The 20,317-nt window shown below is 37.8% G+C and overlaps 1 protein-coding gene across 7 annotated transcripts in view; it reads left to right on the top strand.

The window, feature by feature from the left end:
- The window catches only part of Zbbx (zinc finger B-box domain containing), a 101,449-nt gene extending 82,150 nt beyond the window's left edge, over positions 1–19,299 (top strand). For 5 of the 7 annotated variants that reach the window (XM_037206666.1, XM_037206665.1, XM_037206664.1 and 2 more), the window contains 4 exons: positions 3,018–3,134; positions 10,767–11,024; positions 17,300–17,435; positions 19,113–19,299. In XM_037206666.1, the coding sequence (XP_037062561.1) occupies positions 3,018–3,134; positions 10,767–11,024; positions 17,300–17,435; positions 19,113–19,239 (638 nt within the window). In that variant the 3' untranslated portion in view covers positions 19,240–19,299. The remainder of the gene's footprint in view (positions 1–3,017; positions 3,135–10,766; positions 11,025–17,299; positions 17,436–19,112) is intronic. The other 2 variants (XM_028867194.2, XM_037206667.1) reach the window with 1 other exon arrangement.
- The last annotated feature ends 1,018 nt before the right edge of the window (positions 19,300–20,317 follow it).

The raw sequence follows: 20,317 nt of genomic DNA, 5'->3' as shown, positions 1-20,317 counted from the left end.
TAGAAATAAGCCAAGCTAAAGCCAGGCATTCATAAGAAAGAATACACCTCACTGTATTTATTTGGGAGCTGGGTGGCAGGCCCCCCTCAAAGAGTAAAGAGTAAAAACAATTAACTATAGCCTACTGCTTCTATAACCTTGAGGAGGAGCCCTTAGGAATCTTGTAAATTTCAGCTTTCTCAGATGTGGCAAGTTTTTTGTTTTGTTTTGTTTGTTTTTTATTTGTTTGTTTTTTAACTTCCTAATTGTTGTGCACTTCCCTGATCCTTCCTGGAAAGAATATTTCAATTAAGAAGAAATTACTGGGCCAGGTAGTGGTGGCACATGCCTTTAATCCCAGCACTGAGGAGGCAGAGCCATGCAGATTTCTGTGAGTTCAAAGCCAGCCTGGTCTACAGAGCGAGATCCAGGACAAGCACCAAAACTACACAGAGAAACCCTGTCTTGGAAAAACAAAAAGAAGAAATTACTGTACAGCACTAGGTATCATAGAATGAGTTAACTAGTATTTCCCAAGTTTTGGGAAAAGGTTTGAGAGATATTGGTATTGTTTATATATTTTTAACTTTCTCTTTTCATGTATCTATCTATCTATCTATCCATCCATCCATCTATCAATCTATCTATTTATTTGTGTGTGTGTGTGTGTATTTGTGTGTGTACACAGATGCATGTATTATAGCTGTGTACAAGTATCTGTTTGCATGTGAAAACCTAGGTCAATAATAATAAGTGTTTTCTTTATTATCCATGTTTTTGTTTTAGACCAAGTATCTCATTGATTTTGGAGCTTGCTGATTCACTAGACTAGGTGGCTTCTGACCTCAGGGACCCTGTCTCTATCTCTGAGTGATGGTTTAAGGGATCTGTGATACACCTGGGATTTTACAGAAGTGCTAGGGATACACACTCACATCCTCATCCTTGAATGACAAGTACTTTGCTGACTATCCAATCTACATAGGCTAATAATTTTCATTAAATGATGTACAAAACTCATCAGGGCCAGGATTTTTCATTGTAGGGAGAATTTTTTTTCTTGGCTCAGTATTTTTACATTATATTAGAATTTCTATTTCTTAAGTTTTGTTTTGTTTATAATAATGTCTTGACATCATCTATGCTATTTACTCTTCATATGTTTAAATATATTTATTTGGGGGTTGGCATGTCATTCCAAAGCACATGTATTGGGATCTACCCCAGTACAACACACACAATGTCTTTGTTTATAAATTATTATAACTTAATGAATATTGTAATATACTTTAAAAGTAATTTTTTATTTCTGTAAACATCTGTGTATACTTTTGACATTTATAGTACTTTTTCTTTATGACATTGGAGCTTAATGGGCTTTATTTTATAATTGAGACTGAATTTCATAATATTTGCTATAAATATTTCTTAATTCAGATTAATATTATTTGGGAACATAGTAGAAATTAAAATACAAACAATGGATTTACATGATTTTTACATATATTAAGATAAAAATTAAATTTAATCTTTAACAATATCATATATGTATTCTAATTACTCTATCATACTCTATTTTATCATTTTTCTACCCTATTGATCCTCCTTGTCTTAGAATGATGAAACATCATGGCTAAAAGCTGTAGCTGGGGTAATCTCCTGTTCCTGCCTGGCCCACGGTCAGGATAAATCTCTATCACCTGCCAGTCCCACAGTCACTTGGACCCAAGCAAACACACAGAGACTTATATTACTTAAAAACTGTATGGCCGTGGCAGGATTCTGGTTATCTAGTTCTTCTATCTTAAATTAACCCATTTCTATAAATCTATACCTTGCCACATGGCTCATGACTTACCAGTATCTTACATCATGTTTCTCATGGCAGTGAATGGCAGTGTCTCTCTCTGCCTCAGCCTTCAACTTCCCAGAATTCTCCTCTCTCCTTGTCCCACCTATACTTCTTGCCTGGCTACTGGCCAATCAGCACATTATTTATCAATCAATCATCCACAGCAAAAAACAGCTTAGGAAGGAAAATATTTTTTTTAAAGATTTATTTATTTATTATGTATACAGTGTTCTGTCTGCACATATCCCTGCAAGCCAGAAGAGGGCATCACATCTCATTACAGATGGTTGTGAGCCACATGTGGTTGCTGGGAATTGAACTCGGGACCTTTGGAAGAGCAAGCAAGTGCTCTTAACCTCTGAGCCATCTCTCCAGCCCCAGGAAGGAAAATATTTATTTCATTTCCCACTTCCATATCATACTTCATCTCAAGGCAGGAACCTGGAGGCAGGAACTAAAGCAAAAGCCATGAAGGAATGTTGCTTATTGGCTTGTTCCTCATGGCTTGCTTGGCCTGCTTTCTTATATAACTCAGGACCAGCACCAGAGGTTTGGCACCACCCAACAGTGAGTTGGGCCTGTCCACATCAATCATTCCAAAAAAAAAAAAAGTTTGACCGATTTTATGGAGGTATTTTCTCAATTAAGAGTACCTTTTCCTAACTGACCATAGATTGTGTCAAGTTGACAAAAAACTAACAAGGACACCCTTCCTCTCCATAAGTTTCATTTTCAAGTTCATCTATTTTCATTTTATTTTATGACCCACTGATTTTAACAGAACTATCTCTGTGACTGTTGGTTGAGCCTATCCATTGACGCTTTGTGGGATCACACAACTGAAGGATGACTCGCACTATCCCAGCATCTAGCAATAGATTCCCAGGAAGGGATAGGAGCGCCTAAGCCCCTCCTTCATCTATGCTTCACTGTGGACCTCTGAGGTCTGGTGGAGCCCTAGTGCAGGCAACTTGGTGTGGGCAGCTAGGCAACTGCAACGTGGGGCCGCTCCTGTCAGCTCATGATTGCAATGGCTGCATCATAGGAAGAAGCACATTTTACAGCCCCCTCCCCATCTTCTGGCTTTAATGCCCTACCCATGTCCTCTTCCACTATGTTCCCTGAACATTGAAGGTTGTGGAACTTACCTTATTTTATACTTTATATTATCGTTTTTCTGTTTCAGAAGACAAAGTGTGGATCCCTGACAGCAGCTTAAGTGGGCATGCTGGTAGTGCAGTTGCCTTGTGTGATCAGCAGAGCGCTGAAAATCCACTTCCAAATATGCAAGAGCAGAAGACAGGTACAGTCAGCAGTATTGTGTTGCTGGCTTCCTTTGTTTAGTTGTTTGATTCTTACAAAATCATTAGTCATCTGAAATTTTTTGTAGATATATGCTACTCCAAAACCTAAAGGCAGAAAATCAAGCCATCAAATGAACTCATTATTTCTCTCAAAGATAAATTACATTGTGAACTATTTTCCATAGCAACATATTAGTGAATTATATTAAAATTATAGCTCAGAATATGATATATTTTGAGCAGTCCTCAAAGAATATGCATACAAATTCTTTACATTATTGCTGTTTTTATGCTATATTTCATGTGCTTTACTTGATTCATTCTTTTAACTGAAAATGCATTCTTCTCTCATACAGTGCATTCTGACCACAGTGTCTCTTCCCTGTACTCCTACAAGATCCCGCCTACCCCAGCTCACCCTTCACTTCCCTCTGTTTCCCTTCAGAAGCGGATAGGCCTCCAATCAAACAGACAAAGCAAAATGCAAATGAGACAAGGCAAAAGCCCTCATACCAAAGCTGGCTGGACAGAGCAACCCAACAGGAAGAAAGGAGTCCTAAGAGCAGGCAAAGGGGTCAAAGACTCATCTGCTCCCACATTTAGGAGTCCCACAAAACATCAAGCTAATGGCCATAACATATAAGCAGAGGACTTTGTGAAGACCCTTGCAGGCCATGTGCTTGCCACTTCAGTCTTTGTGAGCTCTTATGTGCCCTGCTTGGTTGATTCAGTGGGGAACGTTCTCCTGGTATCCTGCATCCCCTCTGACTCCTACAGTCTTTCTGCCTCCTCTTCCACAGGATTCTCCAGTCTCTGGGGGGAGGGACCTCGTGGAGACCTACAGACCTTATTATGATTATCTGTACCCATTTGTAAAATTATTGAACTATATTGAGGTTGCATCTTATAACCAGAATCAATGTCATTTGGACTTAAATGTAATGTTCTATATTTTTACACTGGGATCTTTTATTTTTAAAGGTTATGATTGCATTTATTTATTTAGTGTCTTATACAGTATACACAGTTATACATATATATTAGCTGTCTATTATAGCTATTTTCTACTGCATTTACCACCAGTATGTACAGCATATTACTCTTATTCCATTATACAGAGAATATGATACTTCATTATATATCTGCATTTTTTCTGCATTTCTTATGATGTTGCACTATATAGCTAAAAGAAAAAATTAAATCAGTTCAACACAGTTGTGCATAGCATGTTAACACGACATGAGGGTCTGGGGATAAAAGCATGCATGAGCGTTTTCCCTGGTCTCAGGAAAGACTGCACCTTAGGAGAAATGCTTGACAAGGAGGGCAATTTGCTCTGCTTTAAAAAAGTCTCTTCAAGCCAAAAGTTTAACTACATATGATTTGCTCATATACATAAAATTTATATTTTTTTGGCCTAAACTCTTCAGCTAGCTTAGATCTTTTCTATATGAATTTATGTTGATTTGATGTCAGATATAAAATTTTTAGTATCAAGCCATCAATTTGTGATACAATTTTTGGAGCTCTATAATTAGATACCTATTGTCACATCAAATTCAAAAGCAGCCTCAAGTATTCTGCTTCCTGCCTCCTGGGCAAGGAGAAGGAACTGTGTTTTAAGTTACTGTGCATTGTTGAAAATAAATTTAAGCACATGCTGTGAGAAATCTGTTACAAAGACAAATCTTCCTAAGCAAATAGCCAAATGCTTTTAAGTATCTATGTGGGGCAGATCCATCAGTGAGCAGTTTACTATAAAAAGCCTTTGATGGAGCACCTGTCCCAGGCCAGCCATTGCCAACTGGAGCTAAAAATGAAATGTGACCCAGGAGCTTAGAGTCCATCCAGAGGTTCTCAGATGTCAGTGTCAACGTCAAATAGAAAACACGTTATAATGTAAATTTGCTGATCACATCATTAAAGATACTGAATGATACAGAATCAATTAAGATACCTGATGATCTGCATTTGCCAATCATTCTCTGTTGTGTTATTGTAGATTCTTCAAAGTCTTATTTTGAGAAAACTGCTAGATATAAGAACACACAAATTAAATTATAGTATATCAGCTTTAATAGAGATGTGTGTGTGTGTGTGTGTGTGTGTGTGTGTGTGTGTGTGTGTGTGCAGGCACATGCTATTTTTTGGAAGTAGAAATGATAAAATAGATATGTCAGATATTAGAGATTATGTGACATTTTAGTTGAGTCTTTAAATGGTAATAACAGTGACCAGATAGGGAATTGGGAAATTGGTTCTGGACAGAGGTAGTGGCCTGAAATAAAATTAAATGCTCTTGGCAGTGAAGCAAGCTCAGAGATTTTATACTCTGAAGTAATGCCAGTGTATGTAGGAATGTTAATTCCTGAATGGTCTTTAAAATCTGTGACTGTGAAAAGTATAGAACACATATATGTTTAGAGGCAAGTCTCCTCCTCATTCAACCTTCCTCAGATCTTCCTCTGTCTGTATGCAACACTGTAGGACATCATTAGCAGGACATCTAGAAGTCAATTTACTTGTACTAGCTACAACCTAGTCTTTTGCAAATGCTGCTTCTCCTCCACAATTGCAGCCCCAATTTAACCACTTAAACTTCATTTCTCCTGTTGAGTGCTCAGAAGGTGTCTGTCTTGGTTAGAGTTTCTGTTGCTTCCACCAAACACCATGACCAAAAAGCAAGTTGGAGAGGAAAGGGGTTATTTGGCTTGCACTTCCTTATTGCTGTTCATCACTGAAAGAAGTCAGGACAAGAACACAAGCAGGGCAGGATCCTGGAGACAGGAGCTGAGGCAGAGGCCATGGAAGATTGCTGCTTCCTGGCTTGCTTCCCCAGACTTGCTCTACTTGCTTTCCTATAGAACTCCAAAGCATCAACCCACAGATGGCGCCACCCACAATGTGGGTCCTTCCACATCACTAATTGAGTAAATCACCCACAGCTGGATCTCACTGAGGAATTTCCTCAACTAAGGCTCCTTCTTCTTTGATTACTCTAGCTTATGTCAAGTTGACACACAAAAGCAGCCAGTACAGTGTCTAATTTTGGCTTGTGCTCCAATTTCTCTTTTACTCTTTGCAAAACTCTCCTGATATAAATAATATTCTAACAAGTTCTACTGTTTATAATCAGTGAGTAGATTATATTTTCAGTCAGAAAATTATTCATATATTTTATAACTTATGGGGCTCATATTTTAACAATAGCAAAGATCTTGACATTTAGTTGCTAAAAGCATATGACAGCTACCTGGGGAAGGTAACAGACATGCAAAAACTCTTCTTTCTGATGAATAACTGTTACCTGAAGAGCTTCCCCATCTGTCCTCACTGCATCTCCTCCCAACCTGTTCTCTCACTGGTTCCTCTCTGTTCTGAGGCAGATCATACGGTTATTTTTAGCCTAGGGATGTGCTTCTCCCTTTCATATCGGTTGCTTTGCAAACTCCCACTCCATCCTTAGATCTTCTTGGGGTTGCTTTCAATCTCAGATCAGATGCTACCTCCTCAGTGAGGTCTTTGAGGCCACCCTACATAATGCTGGTCCCCAAGTCCTTCACCCACTTTCTCTCTTCTCCTAAAAGCCATTGTATAACACATATTTCTCACGTACCCTACCTTGGGCAGAAAGCAAGTAGTAGCCTGTTTACTCTTTGGTGCATCCTCGGTTATGGAAATGGGTTCTGGTACTTTAGTGAAAATTGACATCAGGGACAATATCTGATTTGTTTTAGAATGTCTTGATTTTGATAGAGGATTTGGCAGATTTAGGAGTTAATAAATGTTTTTTATCATTGAATTGAATTAGGTATTAATTCATGGGTTCTCAGAGTTGGATGGAATTTAAGAAATGACACTGTCTAATTCTATATTTTGAAGGTGAGATGTGGATTATCATGTGTCAGATCACAAGCTGATTTCTAATTCAATGAGGTTAGATAATACGTTTCTTAGCAACCTAGGTAAGCATTTCCCCACGAAACTATGCCATTCAATTAAAGCTCTTTGTATGTTCCTAGAAATCTTAGAAAACACATTCCTATTTTTAATTAGTAATTCTTAGAAGTATGCAGTGTAGCAAGTATTACAATTTTGAAAATTTAGATCTTGATTAAAGTATTGGGTCCTTTGATAAAAATATTGGTATTAAGATGCTACCCAAGATGTCTGGAGAATGGTTCAGTTGATAAATTGCTGTCTATACTTGCAAAGAGACATGAGTTTAATCCTAGAGCACATATGAAAGTCAGGGACAATGGAGCATGTCCATAATCCAGGTACTAGAGAAGTAGAAACAAGGTGATCCCTGGAGCTTGCTTGGGTAGGCAGTCTAAGCTGAATCACAGTGACAAATACTGTCTTAAAAATATGAATGATTGTAGAGGAATTCTATATTAACCCTTAGCCCCTGTACACTTGCAAGAAATAAAAATGCTGCCCATAAACACATGCTATAATTGTTTTGTTAAATTCTATGCTATATATAGAACAGCAGTAATAATTACATTAAACATTACTTGGTGATTGATTGTGTCCTAACCTCACTAATCGTTTTGTGTTCATTAGTACCATTGTGTTTTGTCTTTTTAATATTTATCCTAGTTTCAATAATAAGCATAGGGTATATATGTTATCACCAAAGAGAACTTGTTATATCTAGAGTCTGACTGGAATCAATCAATATTAATCATTTCTGATACTACATTGCCAATGATGGCACCAGCTGCTCCAACTCTCTCTCTCTCTCTCTCTCTCTCTCTCTCTCTCTCTCTCTCTCTCTCTCTCTCTCTCTCTCTCTGTGTGTGTGTGTGTGTGTGTGTGTGTGTGTGTGTGTGTGTGTTTTATTTATTTTTCGTAGGGGACGATAGCTTCAACTGGCATTTTTATCAGTGACATCGTTCACATTATGTTGACTCTGAACCTTAGCAAAGATATTAATATGCCGGTGAATTAAATTCTAAAGTGAATGATATGTGTACCTGAAGAAATAACAAATAAACAAAACTCCTGTGTTTTGGTGACTTCAAACTCTAGTGGAGCATATTCCAGCAGGGCAGGTGGTCTGTCCTTTTGCTCTGTGCTAAGCATATCTGATCTGTCCCCTGGGTACATTTTCTTTCAATTGGGATCAATTAACTTCAAATTCAGTGGTAACCAGATGCTGCTGAAAGCACCAGCAAGTGCCATCCTCTCCCGAGTTTTCTGAAGGTCATCCATGCTATTTGATAGTTTTGTTGCCTCCCTTTTTGTTGCTGTTGCTGTTGTCAGAAATCCAGGCTGTACTAATAACTCCTTCCTTTTGTTATATTTCAATAAGCAATATAAATTCCTTTACATTTTGCATTTGATGAGGCATCATGACACAGAAAAGAGAACATTATTTCCCAAGGATCCAGTACATTTGGTTTCTGTAAAAAATTCCTGCTGTAGCTGTCCTTCTGTCACAGCACGGCACAGTGCTGGGATGGGGGTTGGGGGGCAGCTTGCTCCTTCTCGGCTGTGAATGTCATATCGAATCATTCCACATTCTATAAAGTAGAGACCACTTTTCAATTCTGGTCATCAAAATAATTCTTGAGGGCATTTAAAGAAGAATCAATATATAGGCATATGCCTGTTGATTACCTTTTTAGTACTTTTTTTTTTGCACACAGTCACAAAAGGGTCAGAGACTTAATTTATTCATAATTTCATTTAGCAAACTTATTTTTAAAATTGGTTTCTGCAATGTTCATTAACATCAGTACCCTTTGTGTGTAACCTTAGTGAGTTTTGATTAACTATTTAATGTTGCATCCAGAGGCTTATGAGTATATTCACTATATTCAATATGGAGGAAAAGGGGAAGAACAGGGAAGACAAACTGATTATTGTGTGAAGGGTGACTTCCATAGTCACTCTTTTAACTCCTAAATTTTCCTTTGATTCTCTATAGTTATATGCCCCTGGGATCTGTTTAGCCAGTTAGGATTTCTATGCCAGTGTCAGTTGCACATCTCAAAACTTTTATGTAAAGCTCATTTGTTTTGAGAGGTTACAAACTTACATTTAAATTTTTTTGTGTTTGATTTAAAAACACTTCTGTAAATTAAATGGTACATGAAAGCAACACACCTGTCCTGCGAACCTTTGAGTACTCCTTGAAAACTCCCATGGCTTTTGCTAAAGAATCGTTTGTGAAAATGAGAAAAATAGGAATTATTTATACTCTATGAATTTAAAGCATCCCCTGTCTTCCTGTGGCAAAATGTTGGATATTAAGGAAACCAACTGAGCTACCTCTAAAATGGATTAAGAAAAAAACTCTGATTGACCTGGGGGGGAGGGGTGGGGACAGTAGTAGCCTGACTGTGTCTGTCCTTCTGGGAGCACTGTTCTGATGGGACAGTAGTGCCCTAGAATGGATTCAGATTTACAAAACTTACACAGGAACTCTCATTTTCTTTTTAAATCAGTGTTTTTACATACTAGCCTGTCCTGGACCAGCAGGTTGTTCTTCAGTGACAGGATGCTAAGTGAGAGGAACAGGGATGTGATGATGAAGATGAGAAAAGGTGGGACCAAGAGGTCTTGCTCAGTCTGATGACTTATGCTAAGCAAGTTTATGAAGAAGTACAGCACCTTATATACAGTTTTCCTGAAAAGCAAAATTGGGACAAAGTATGCAAAATACTATCATACAATGGGAAGAGTTGTGTTCTCAGGATCCAAAACCGCAGCTCCTCCAGAGCCCTGGCCCCAGGCCATTTTTTGCATTACCAAGCATGTACCTGGTTTTAGACAAGGAACTGAGTTCATTCTCCATACATCAGGACCTCAGGGAAAGTCCTGGAGTGGCATAGCCCTTAACAGTAGCCTATTTGTCTTTATATTTAAAAATTAATTTATAAAATCCTGATATGTCATTAGTTCTCTAGGAGAAACCATGTTTATCCTATATTTTCCCTTTACAATGCACAGTGTGGCATTTTTCTAGAATTTAAGGAACATACATGTAAGGGCATCTGGCAGTTAGATGGACTAGAGCGGAGAATGTGCGCTACACTGCTCTGCAGCTGGCTTGTCAGATGGATATTTTACGTTAGTTGCTATTAAAATTAGGTTCTCTTTTCTTGAGTGCTGAAAAAGGACTCGGAGGAGTTCTTTATGTCACTGTGAATGTAATTTGGGATTAATTTGCAATTGCTCAAATAAGTAACAGTCAAAAGGCTACAGTACTATTGGATACTTTGTGTCCAGGAGAGTAATTTGTATTGTTAGCACACTTTGGGGGTTAGGGCACAGTAGATGTTTCAGTCAGTAAAGTGCTTGCCTTCTAAGCACCAGGACATGAGTTTGACCCTAGAACCCATGTGAAAATGTCAGGCATGATAGTGTGTGTGTTAGTTTCCCCAGGACTGGGAGCTGGGATGTTGGCTACAAGAACAACACTGGGGTTCACTGGCCAAACACTGGACCCTAATCGGTAAATGTAAGTCAATGAGAGAGTTTCTCTCAAATGAGTTGGATGGTGTTCCTGATGATGAAGAGTTCAGTCTCCATCAACATGTATGAACCTATTAAACTGAACAAACAAATACACACTCAGGATTTTAAAGCAAGTTGGTGCCTTTCTTTTCTTCTTGTAGGCCAGAAGTCACAGAGACCTTCCACAGCAAACTTCCCTGTTTCCAACTCTGCTCGAAAAGGCTCCAGCTGCTGGATGTCCTCTTCTCCCCGACCCAGGAGTGTGGCCACTCAATCCCTATCCAGAGCTGCATCTGAAATTTCAGAAATTGAATACATAGATGTAACTGACCAGAATGAGCCTTTCCTAGATAACACTGAAGATCAACAAGCTTTAGACAGTTTGGAGAAAGAATTAAATGTGCTGAGAAACCTTGCAGGTGAATAATAGATTTGACTTATAAAATAGTAACTCTGTTCTCTGCTTCAGTCTTTACATGTTGCTCTACGACAAGCAAATGGAAAAGGCATTTCCTTCCCATGTGTCTATTTCCTTTGATATCCCCAATACCACATAAAAATACTTATAAAATATGAGGTTTCTGATCCCACAGAAAAACTGGTCATTCTCAACCCATGTAATACAAAAAAAAAAAAACAAAACACTGACATAGGAACTTTCAAATTTGGGCAAGCATTATATTTCCATGTATATAGCCATTTGAGTAAGATTGACAACTAGAATTTGACCCCAGGGACACACATAGTAGAATTCCCCAAGTTTCTCTCTGACTTCCTTGTATATGTAGTATATACATATACTATATATATATATATATATATATATATATATATATATATAATATATATAATGTGTGTGTGTGTGTGTGTACTAACACACACAAATAAAATGTAATGAAAAACTAGTTTAAGAAACAAAATCTTTTTTATCTTCCCTTCAAGTACAATGAAGGGTTAATACCTTCATTTTTGTGAAACCCTCTGTCTAGCATTCTTGTGGGAAAATTGAGCTGTTAGAATTCTTAAAGCAGTCCTTCCCAACCTTAAATATATGCACACCCCCACCCCGGGGTCTTCTTCAGATACACACTGATGCAGTGTGTCTGCGCATCTAACAAGTGCCCAGGCAGTACCCAGATGAGTAGGTAACAACAGTTTGGGAAGGGATTCTACTTGTTCATTCTATTTCCAACCTCAATAACTGCAGACAGTGTGACAAATACCACCCTATTCTTTAACATCGCAAGTGTCTAGCAGTAACAAAACATCAGGGAGGCAATCCTCTTACAGCTTTCACAGTTGGAAACCAACTGTAGGTACAAAGGCCAGAAAATTATCTGGGTTTTTTTTTGTGTGTGTGTATTCCACACTTGTCACAACCCTGCCATCCTGCCCCTTGCTGTTAGTAACCTTCTTTCTCACTTACTAAGTTTACAAAACTTTGTTACTTTTCTAAGAATCATCTCACTCAATTTTGAACAATTCAGGCAGTAAGAATAAAATGTAAGCCAAAAAGAAAAAAGAAAAGAAAAAAAAAGCCCATACAATCACAAAATCTTACTATTCTTAAAACAACCACCGTTAACTACAGTGAGTATCATTTCAAATATGTTTGTATCGTTAAGTACACAAGTAAGATTACGTATTTATAGGGATGTTGCATTACTCTGACTGGGGAGTGTATTTGTATTCACCCTAGAGAGAGAAGCAAGTGACAGCCTTTAGGAGTGATACTATCCATGTCCTGCTTGCTGAAACAAGGATGTTCAGCATTGAGGTTCATTGGGGTTTCAGGAGTATGGATGACTTCAGTAGTTGCAATTAGTAAAGCCCAGCCTGGCCTGAGTGAATATTTACCCAAGGTCTGTCACTGTAATTCACTGCCCAGCTTGCAGGCAGCTGCACTGAGGGGTCGTCTGCTCTCAGCCAGATCTCACCACCAAAATTCTTTACTGCTGCTATAAAGTTTGGAGAGACCTCATGAGTCTTGGGAGATACTGATCTTTTTGAGTCTTGTAGCTTTCTCCTTAGTTTTGAGATTCCCTTCTCCTTCCAAAAGGGAATGTTTGAAACCTGAGGAAAACACCTCCACAGAGAAGCGTATACAGGTTAAAAAGAAAGAGGTAATACTGTAACTTCATAAAAACAGATGCCCAATATCTCGCACAATACTTTTAAACTGTAGCTAGACAGGCATATAGGTTCAACAACTTAACAGGATGGAAATGCATATGTTCAGGAAGTATTTTTACCAGAATCCTGCCTAGTTAACTTTATAAAATTGCCCCTTTTTTGAACAGAAACAGTGTAATATTGACAGTTCATTCTATTTTTTGTGCATGTTTCTTAACGTTTAAGAAAACTAGAAAAAGGAAAATTTGGCAATTGAGTGTTTCTGCTTTAGTTTTTTTTTTTTTACTTTAATCCATCTCTCAAATAAAAGACGAAGAATCATTTATTCACTTTATTAAATCACATGCTATTCTAGATGGTAGTGAATACATCTCAGTGAGTTATAATTTGTTATCTTGTCAAGATTTCCTTCTAGTTTCTTTCTTGGTCAAGATTTCTGTGGATGAAGTTCTCTGCCCTCCCAAAGGCCTATTTTCATTAATCTTGAGCAAGTTGCATAATGATATTCTTGAAAATATCTGTCTTTAAAATGTCTTTTTTAATGTTTCTTTATTGTGTGTGCTTGGGTATATGTTTCCTGTGGAGTTGGGGTGCACATGCCACGGCAAGTGTGGAGGTCCGAGGACAACTTTGCAAAGCCGTTCATCTCATTATACCTCTACATGGGTTCTCCAGCTCAAACTCAGATTGCCAGGCTTGCTCAGCAAGTGCTTTACCCAGAGAGCTGGCTTGCTGGGCCACACACTATTTCTGTCATGACTAATCACTTAAATGTATGCAACTAATTAACAGATCTGAACTTTCTGTCCTGTGCACAATAGCAGATATCTCCTCACCATCTTCTGTCCCTGTGTTTCCACTAAAGTTTCGTTTGGTGGAGCCTAATAGTCCTGTTGGTTTTCCATTCAGGGAAGGCTGTGGGACTGTGTTACAGGAAGTAGCTTCAGTTTAGAATCCCCTGAGAACTTTGTATGTGAAAAACAGATCAGCTTAGAATAGGAGCCTGATGTCTTTTCTTTGAAATCTCCCCCAGGGACTTTCCTGGCTCTGGATCACACACCCTGGCTGTGACATAATCAGAGGCTGTCTTAGTTTGCAACCTCACTATTTCTTTGTCACTTCTTGTGGTTTATTCTTGGTCTTATCAGGGCACTTGGTTCAGACTTTGTTCCTGGAAGGATATGCTGAATGTCCTTTGTTTAATTGTTTTAGTCTTTTTTTCTTTGCTCAACGTTTTTCATATACTGTATTCTAATCATATTTCCCCTAGGCCCATGGCCTATCTTGTCTCGTATTCTTGCCCCCTTCATGAAAGGAGCAGGATGATTCTCTTTCAGATCTCTTCCAGTGGCAGTCTTTCTTTCTGACTATAGAATAAATTCCTCATTTCAGAAAAAAAAAAATCTGCTTTTATATCATTGAATTGGTTTCTGTTACACTCTGCTTTCTCCTGCTGGGAACCTATTTTCTTTCATTGGATCCCCTTTTGACAAGGCATTTCCAATATGTCCTTCAGTTGCCGCATTAGCTGAGCTTCTCTCAGTGGCTGTCTTCCAAGAGAAAGTCAAAAAAGTTCGGATCAGTGTTCAGACCATGAGGCTGAATTTCTCAGCTGGTCTTCAGAATACGCCAGAATCCCTGATGAAGCAGCCTCTAATGCCAGTGAGGAACGAGCTTCCCAGTGAGAGTGAAGGCAAGCAGGCAGAGAACAAGAGCCTTCTTCTATGTCCTTTATATGGGCAGCCACCAGGAGGTGTGGCTCAGACCTAATTAAGATGAATATTCCTATCTCAAATGATTCGTTCAAGGAAAATTCGTACCCAGCTGCTCGTGTTTTGGCTCAATCCAGATGTAGTCAAGTTGAGAGCCAAGAATAGCCATCACAGTTGCTTTATGTGATTTTTATTTCCACATGTATTTGCTGTGCTTTTCTTAAAGCTTAAATTCTGTCAGAATTTAAAAAACCAGTTCACTAACAACATGGCCTTAACTTTTTCTTTGATATTATTGATAGAACTTCTGAAGCATTTCAAGCTTTTAGAAAATTTGTAGAAGAGACTAGAAATGCAACAAACTCATGGACATATGCATGTTCTGAGACAGAAGGAGAAGAGGGAGAGAAGGAAAGGGAGACAGAGGGAAGGAAGAACCATGGAGTGGGGCCATGAGAGTAGAGTGAGAGAATGCATTTTGGTTTTTTTCGTACTTTTTAGATCCATTTGAAAGTTAGTTACAAACATTGTGACTGTACCAAAAATCATGTCCCAGTGTGCATCTCCCTGAACAAGAACACCTCCTAACCAGGGATGCCAACATGCTGAGTCAGTCAGTTAACATAATGGAGATGCTTCTCTATTCCACATGACATGTTTAACTGTACTGTCCTAACACTTGTTAGAGCTCACTGTCTCTCTGGTATAAGATCCAATGGAGCCAAAAGTAGCCATTTAATTTGCTTTGTAATGTTGGATCTTTGAGATTAGTTTTGTTGTTCTTAAAAATAGTTTTTTATTTCTTTTGTAGGCAAAGGATTTGTGTGGAATATTTTTATGGTCTTAAAGTATGTTTCTGCCAAATTATTCTTTTTAGTTATTGGTAGTATTATTGACACAAGGTGTTGCCATAGAGCCCAGCCTGGTCAGAAGATTGCTACGTAGTCCAGTTATTCTTGGAATTAAGCATCTTCCTGCCTCTTCCTCAGACTCTCTAGTGTTGGGATTAAAGGTATATAGTGCAATGCGTAGCTTTGGGTTAATCTTTAATTTATCAATGCATCATAGCACTGATTCTTGGGCTCTCTTGTATTGGCACAGTCAGTTGGTATGGCCCTGTCTTTGTATGTGAATTTGTGCCTTTTGTTATCATCCTGAAAAAAATGGACATCTGAAATCTTCTGCTTTGCAGTGATACCAGTCTTCCATTTGGTTCTGCTGTCTGAAGTTGGGTGTTGTCCTTTCAGCTCAAAGGCTGAGTGGGGGATAAGAGAAGAGCTCAAATCAAAGAATTGGATGTTGTAGCATAGCCACTTGAGCTAAAGAAACTTCAGTCTAGTACCAATTTTCATTGTATAGTGAACTACTATTTTTCTGTGGGTGCTCATTTTTCTAATCTAACAATGGTGGTGATATTCCTTTTTAATATAACCCGACTTTTAAGAGTTTTGTTTCATAGTAAATCTTATCAAGAGTCCTCAAATATAAATGAGATTAGATGACTCTGATTGCTTTGGGATTGTGGGGAAGAACTTCATCTCAAACTTAATTTATCTAAGTGTATCATAATTTGAAAATCACTGAGCTAAATAATTTTAAGGAAGTTTCAATCTGTAAATATATTGAGGTCTATCTTTCAGGGGGAACAATTTAATTTAGTTTCAGTGGAGACATCTGCTTGCTCAAAAACCGAAAGTTACTATTAACCATGAAAAACTAAATATTTTTAAGTCTAGTGTGAGAATATTGTTTTAGTGTTCATTCCTTGCAACTAGGTAGTTAACTATTTGACATGTTTGTGAAAGGGAAGAGAACAGCACCTGGTGATGGTGGTGGCAGCCTAAATAGTCATCATAATGTGTCACAATAACTTAGATGGCTTAATGGGATGGGGATGTAGTTTAGTTGGTAGAGTGCTAACATACACAAAACTCTGGATTCTAATTGTAGTACCTCGCAAACAGGACACAGTGATTCACATCTGTAATCACAGCATTCAGCTGGTAGTGAAAGGGGAATATGAAGTTCAAGGTCATCCTTTGCAATATATTGATTCAACCTAGGCTACTTAGACACCGTATTAAAAAAGAAAGTTACATCAGTGTCGGAAAGAATGCATTGAGGTCTATCATAGGAATATTTATTTCCATACTTGGATTTAGAGTAGTTTGTATAAAGATAAATTTGTCTAAACATCATTTTTTTTACATGCACTATTTGTTTACATCTAGGCCATTGAACCACAGGCCAGCAGAATGAAATGAGAGAATACTTAAAGCTTGCCATCCCCTCTCCCTTCTTCAAATACAAGGGATCATTTCCCCTAAGCAAAGGAGCCAGAAAAGAAAGGGAATTGCAGAACAAACATACAGATAATAAAGTATCTAATTCTCAGGCAAATTGAAGAACTGCATAATAATCTAGTGTAATGGAGGATTACTTCATTTCATTTAGAATTTTGTGAATTGTTAGGATATTTGACATATTTCACAAGGAGCATGCATATTTCAAAAACCAGTATGTTTATGGTGACTTGACACCATGCCTTTGTTTATTTCTTTTTCTCCTTTCCCTCCTTCCTTCTTCTCCTTTTTCCTTTTAGCCCTAGTTATTGGACCCAAGGCTTTGTACATATCAATCAAGCACTGTACCTCTTACCCTGTGCTCCAAGGAATCTCAAACCAAACGTCAACATTCCACAAACATTAAAAAAATTGGTATGTGGTGACAAGTCTGTGTTAACCATCTTTGTGCTACTTGCCATTATTTCTGGGTAAATTCCAGCACCATAGGATGTTCACATGTTTTTTGATGTATGTGCTAGTGATATATGGAATAACATGTTTCAGATCCTTCAGAACAACTTCAAAGTCTACCCTCAGAAGATTTACAGATCTTCACCCACCATCCTCTAAACTTCAGCCAGATGTCCGAAGACCTCCTTGAGATGTCATGTGAGAGTGATGCCTCTAAGATTGATTTCAGGTAAGTTAAACCTACAGCTTCCCAAAGAAAGATGTTTCATAGAAGATCAGATGGGTTCCAAACAGTTTTCCTCATTATATAAGAAAATTTGCCTACATGCGTCAAATTTATGACCATTTTTATTTTTGTAAAATGTTTGGTTCTTGTGCTGACCTAGTATTGTGATTTAGTGAAAGGCTTATAAAATTGTTACTTTTATTTGAAGCCATTTCTCTGCTATATAGTATCAGTTATTAGAGGGGGGCAAAGGAACTAGCAATCCTCCCATATTATATTGAAAGACAGTTAGTTATCTTACTTGAATTAACTAGTATGATAAATTTCCACAGTTTGCATTAATAGAATCTTACCCAGTGCAAAAATTAAAGACCAGAATATTGAGAAGTTCTTTTCCTTAAAATGGACTCTAGAATTTTCCAATTTTTTAATTTTCACAACTTTATTATTATTTTTTTTCAAATGGAGATCACTTTAAAAGATATAGAGGTCAAATTGACACATGTGAAACAAAGCAATGAGTTTGTCTATTGGTGGCACTGGCTGTTTCCAAGGAGGGTCTCTCTTTTTGAAATAAGGAAATAAATTCAAAATAAACATCTCTCTAATGATAAGTACCCTAGGATTGGCTTAAAGTCTAATGCTGAACTCAAAGGGAATAAAGAGTTTGTAATTCAGTCTTTCTGAAAGCGAAAAGCTTTGCCTGAGCTCTTGAACTTTTAGCATCTCAATACAAATAACACTTTTAAAAATGAATAGTATGAAAGTACTCATTTCCCCCTAAAATGTTATAAAAACACAACTAACTCTATCTGTGTCTTCATTGTCATTTCACAAAAGAAATTCAATACTAAAAATATGGAGGGATGAATGATACAAAGCAGGATTTATAACTAAAAGGGTCACATGATAATCAGCTGGCCCTTGTATTCTCTGCCCAGCTGGTTCACAGATGAGTTTATGGATCGCTGGCTCAGCCTGCTTTGGATTTGATAAAATAATCTTTAAAGGTGCTATGTCTACTGCAGGGTGCATATTTTCATATTTGCTGGCATACGTGGGCTGGAAATCCTGGTAACTTTGAACCAAAATATTTGAATGATACAGATAATTTTGTTCTCCCAAGCTATGTTATTTCTAAACCATAGACACCCACATGTTAGAACTTTGGGCTTTCCATGTCCCCCTACTGATACAACAAAACAAAACAAATCAAACAAGAGCAAAAAACAGGCAAGTAATTACTGTCATTGAATTTTAGCTTTGGTTTATCTTGAGTGACTACCCATATAGTTCTAATTTACTGTACACAAAGGAGTGATTTATCTGAATGTCTATTCATTGGGATTCTTTTAAGCAGCCAATATCATGATGGATGTTCTTAACGATGACCCCGAGGCTCTGCAGGTTTTAGAAGTTCTTTTTAATCATCAGGGAAGAACACGACCGGAGCCCATAAATATTCTTTCCCTTTGCTAGGATTGTAGCTTTGTTTCTTCGAAGCAGGAAAATGATGAGAATTTCTCATTATGGGGAGACTTAGTATATCTTAGGTGCATGAAAACTTACCCCTTCAGCCTGCTTCCAATGACTTCAACCTATGTAGTATTGACCATAAGAAAAATGAAAGCTGAACCTTGGTGTCATATGCTGTGTATTGATCTGCTAATGCATTTTCAGCTCTTCTGGAAGAAATACCGAAGTGCAGTCTTTGCTGTCACTTGGTGACTACAGCACAGACGAGGAAGAGGAAGATTTTCTTGATAAGCAATGTGTCACTACACTACCGTGGGCGAAGAATGTGTAACAGTTCATTACTTCTCCATTTTGTACCCAGAATAAACCAAGCAACTGAGTGATTAACTTGTGCAGGTGTTGGCGAGGATTCGTATCTCTGATGTTTTTAGGCTTGAAAAAAAAAATAAGGGTTAGTAATGTTAAAAGCTTAAGGTCCTTTTCTTCCAGACGCCATATTGTAGGTCAAACATTCATCTTTATTGCAGATGACACTGGTAATGGGTAAATTTATGTCAAAGAAATTTATCATAGAACAGAACACTATGGTGTTTAAGCTAATTAATGTTTCTTATTTAATTATATCTGAGAATTATACCAAAAAGTATATTCTCTATGGCCATGTCATCACAGTGTTATCAATTGAGGTTAAAATTACAGTGCTTTTATCTGTGTTCCCTGCCCCCCCCCCCCCCACACGCTTTGGACACTGAATAATGGTGGCTTCTAAAGTGTCTCTAAATTGAGACTTCTAAAGTTGATGCAAAGGGGAAAATAAGATGTAAAATAAAATGGCTATATTTGTTTTAATTCCAGTACATTTTAAAAAGAGACCTCTAAGCACCTTCATTTGGGACAATCAATGAATCAGTAGATTTTATGTGCCAGTTTGACAAGTCTGCAGTGCTCAGACATTATTGCAGATGCTTCTGGGAGGCAGTTTTTGATGAGAATAACAGTTCCATCACTACGATATAGGTAAAGCAGATTATTCTGGACAATGTGGATGGGACTCATACACCTTAAGAATAAATAATTTCCTATAAAGGAGATAAAATTTTGCCTTCAGGCTCCCTTTTGGCAACAACTTTACCAGCAGTTCTTCTTTGGGTCTCCAACCTGCCCCCTGGCAATTTGGAGTTAGCAGTGCATCTTTGTGAATTGCTCCCCCCCACCTACACACACACACATGAAGTTCCACCACCACCCATGTGGTTCCTATGTCTCTAGACAACCCTAATGTAGGCTGTTTGAAAGTTGGTCATTGCTGTAAGAGGACATAACCTATTGTCTATTTCCTGATGCTATTCCCTAGTTCGAGATGTTGAGGTTTGTGACTGTTGGAGATTTTTACATAATATTACAGTTGA

This window comes from Peromyscus leucopus, chromosome 6, assembly GCF_004664715.2.
Source record: "Peromyscus leucopus breed LL Stock chromosome 6, UCI_PerLeu_2.1, whole genome shotgun sequence".
Lineage (NCBI taxonomy): Eukaryota > Metazoa > Chordata > Mammalia > Rodentia > Cricetidae > Peromyscus > Peromyscus leucopus.
This window is presented reverse-complemented; position numbering and strand designations above follow the sequence as displayed.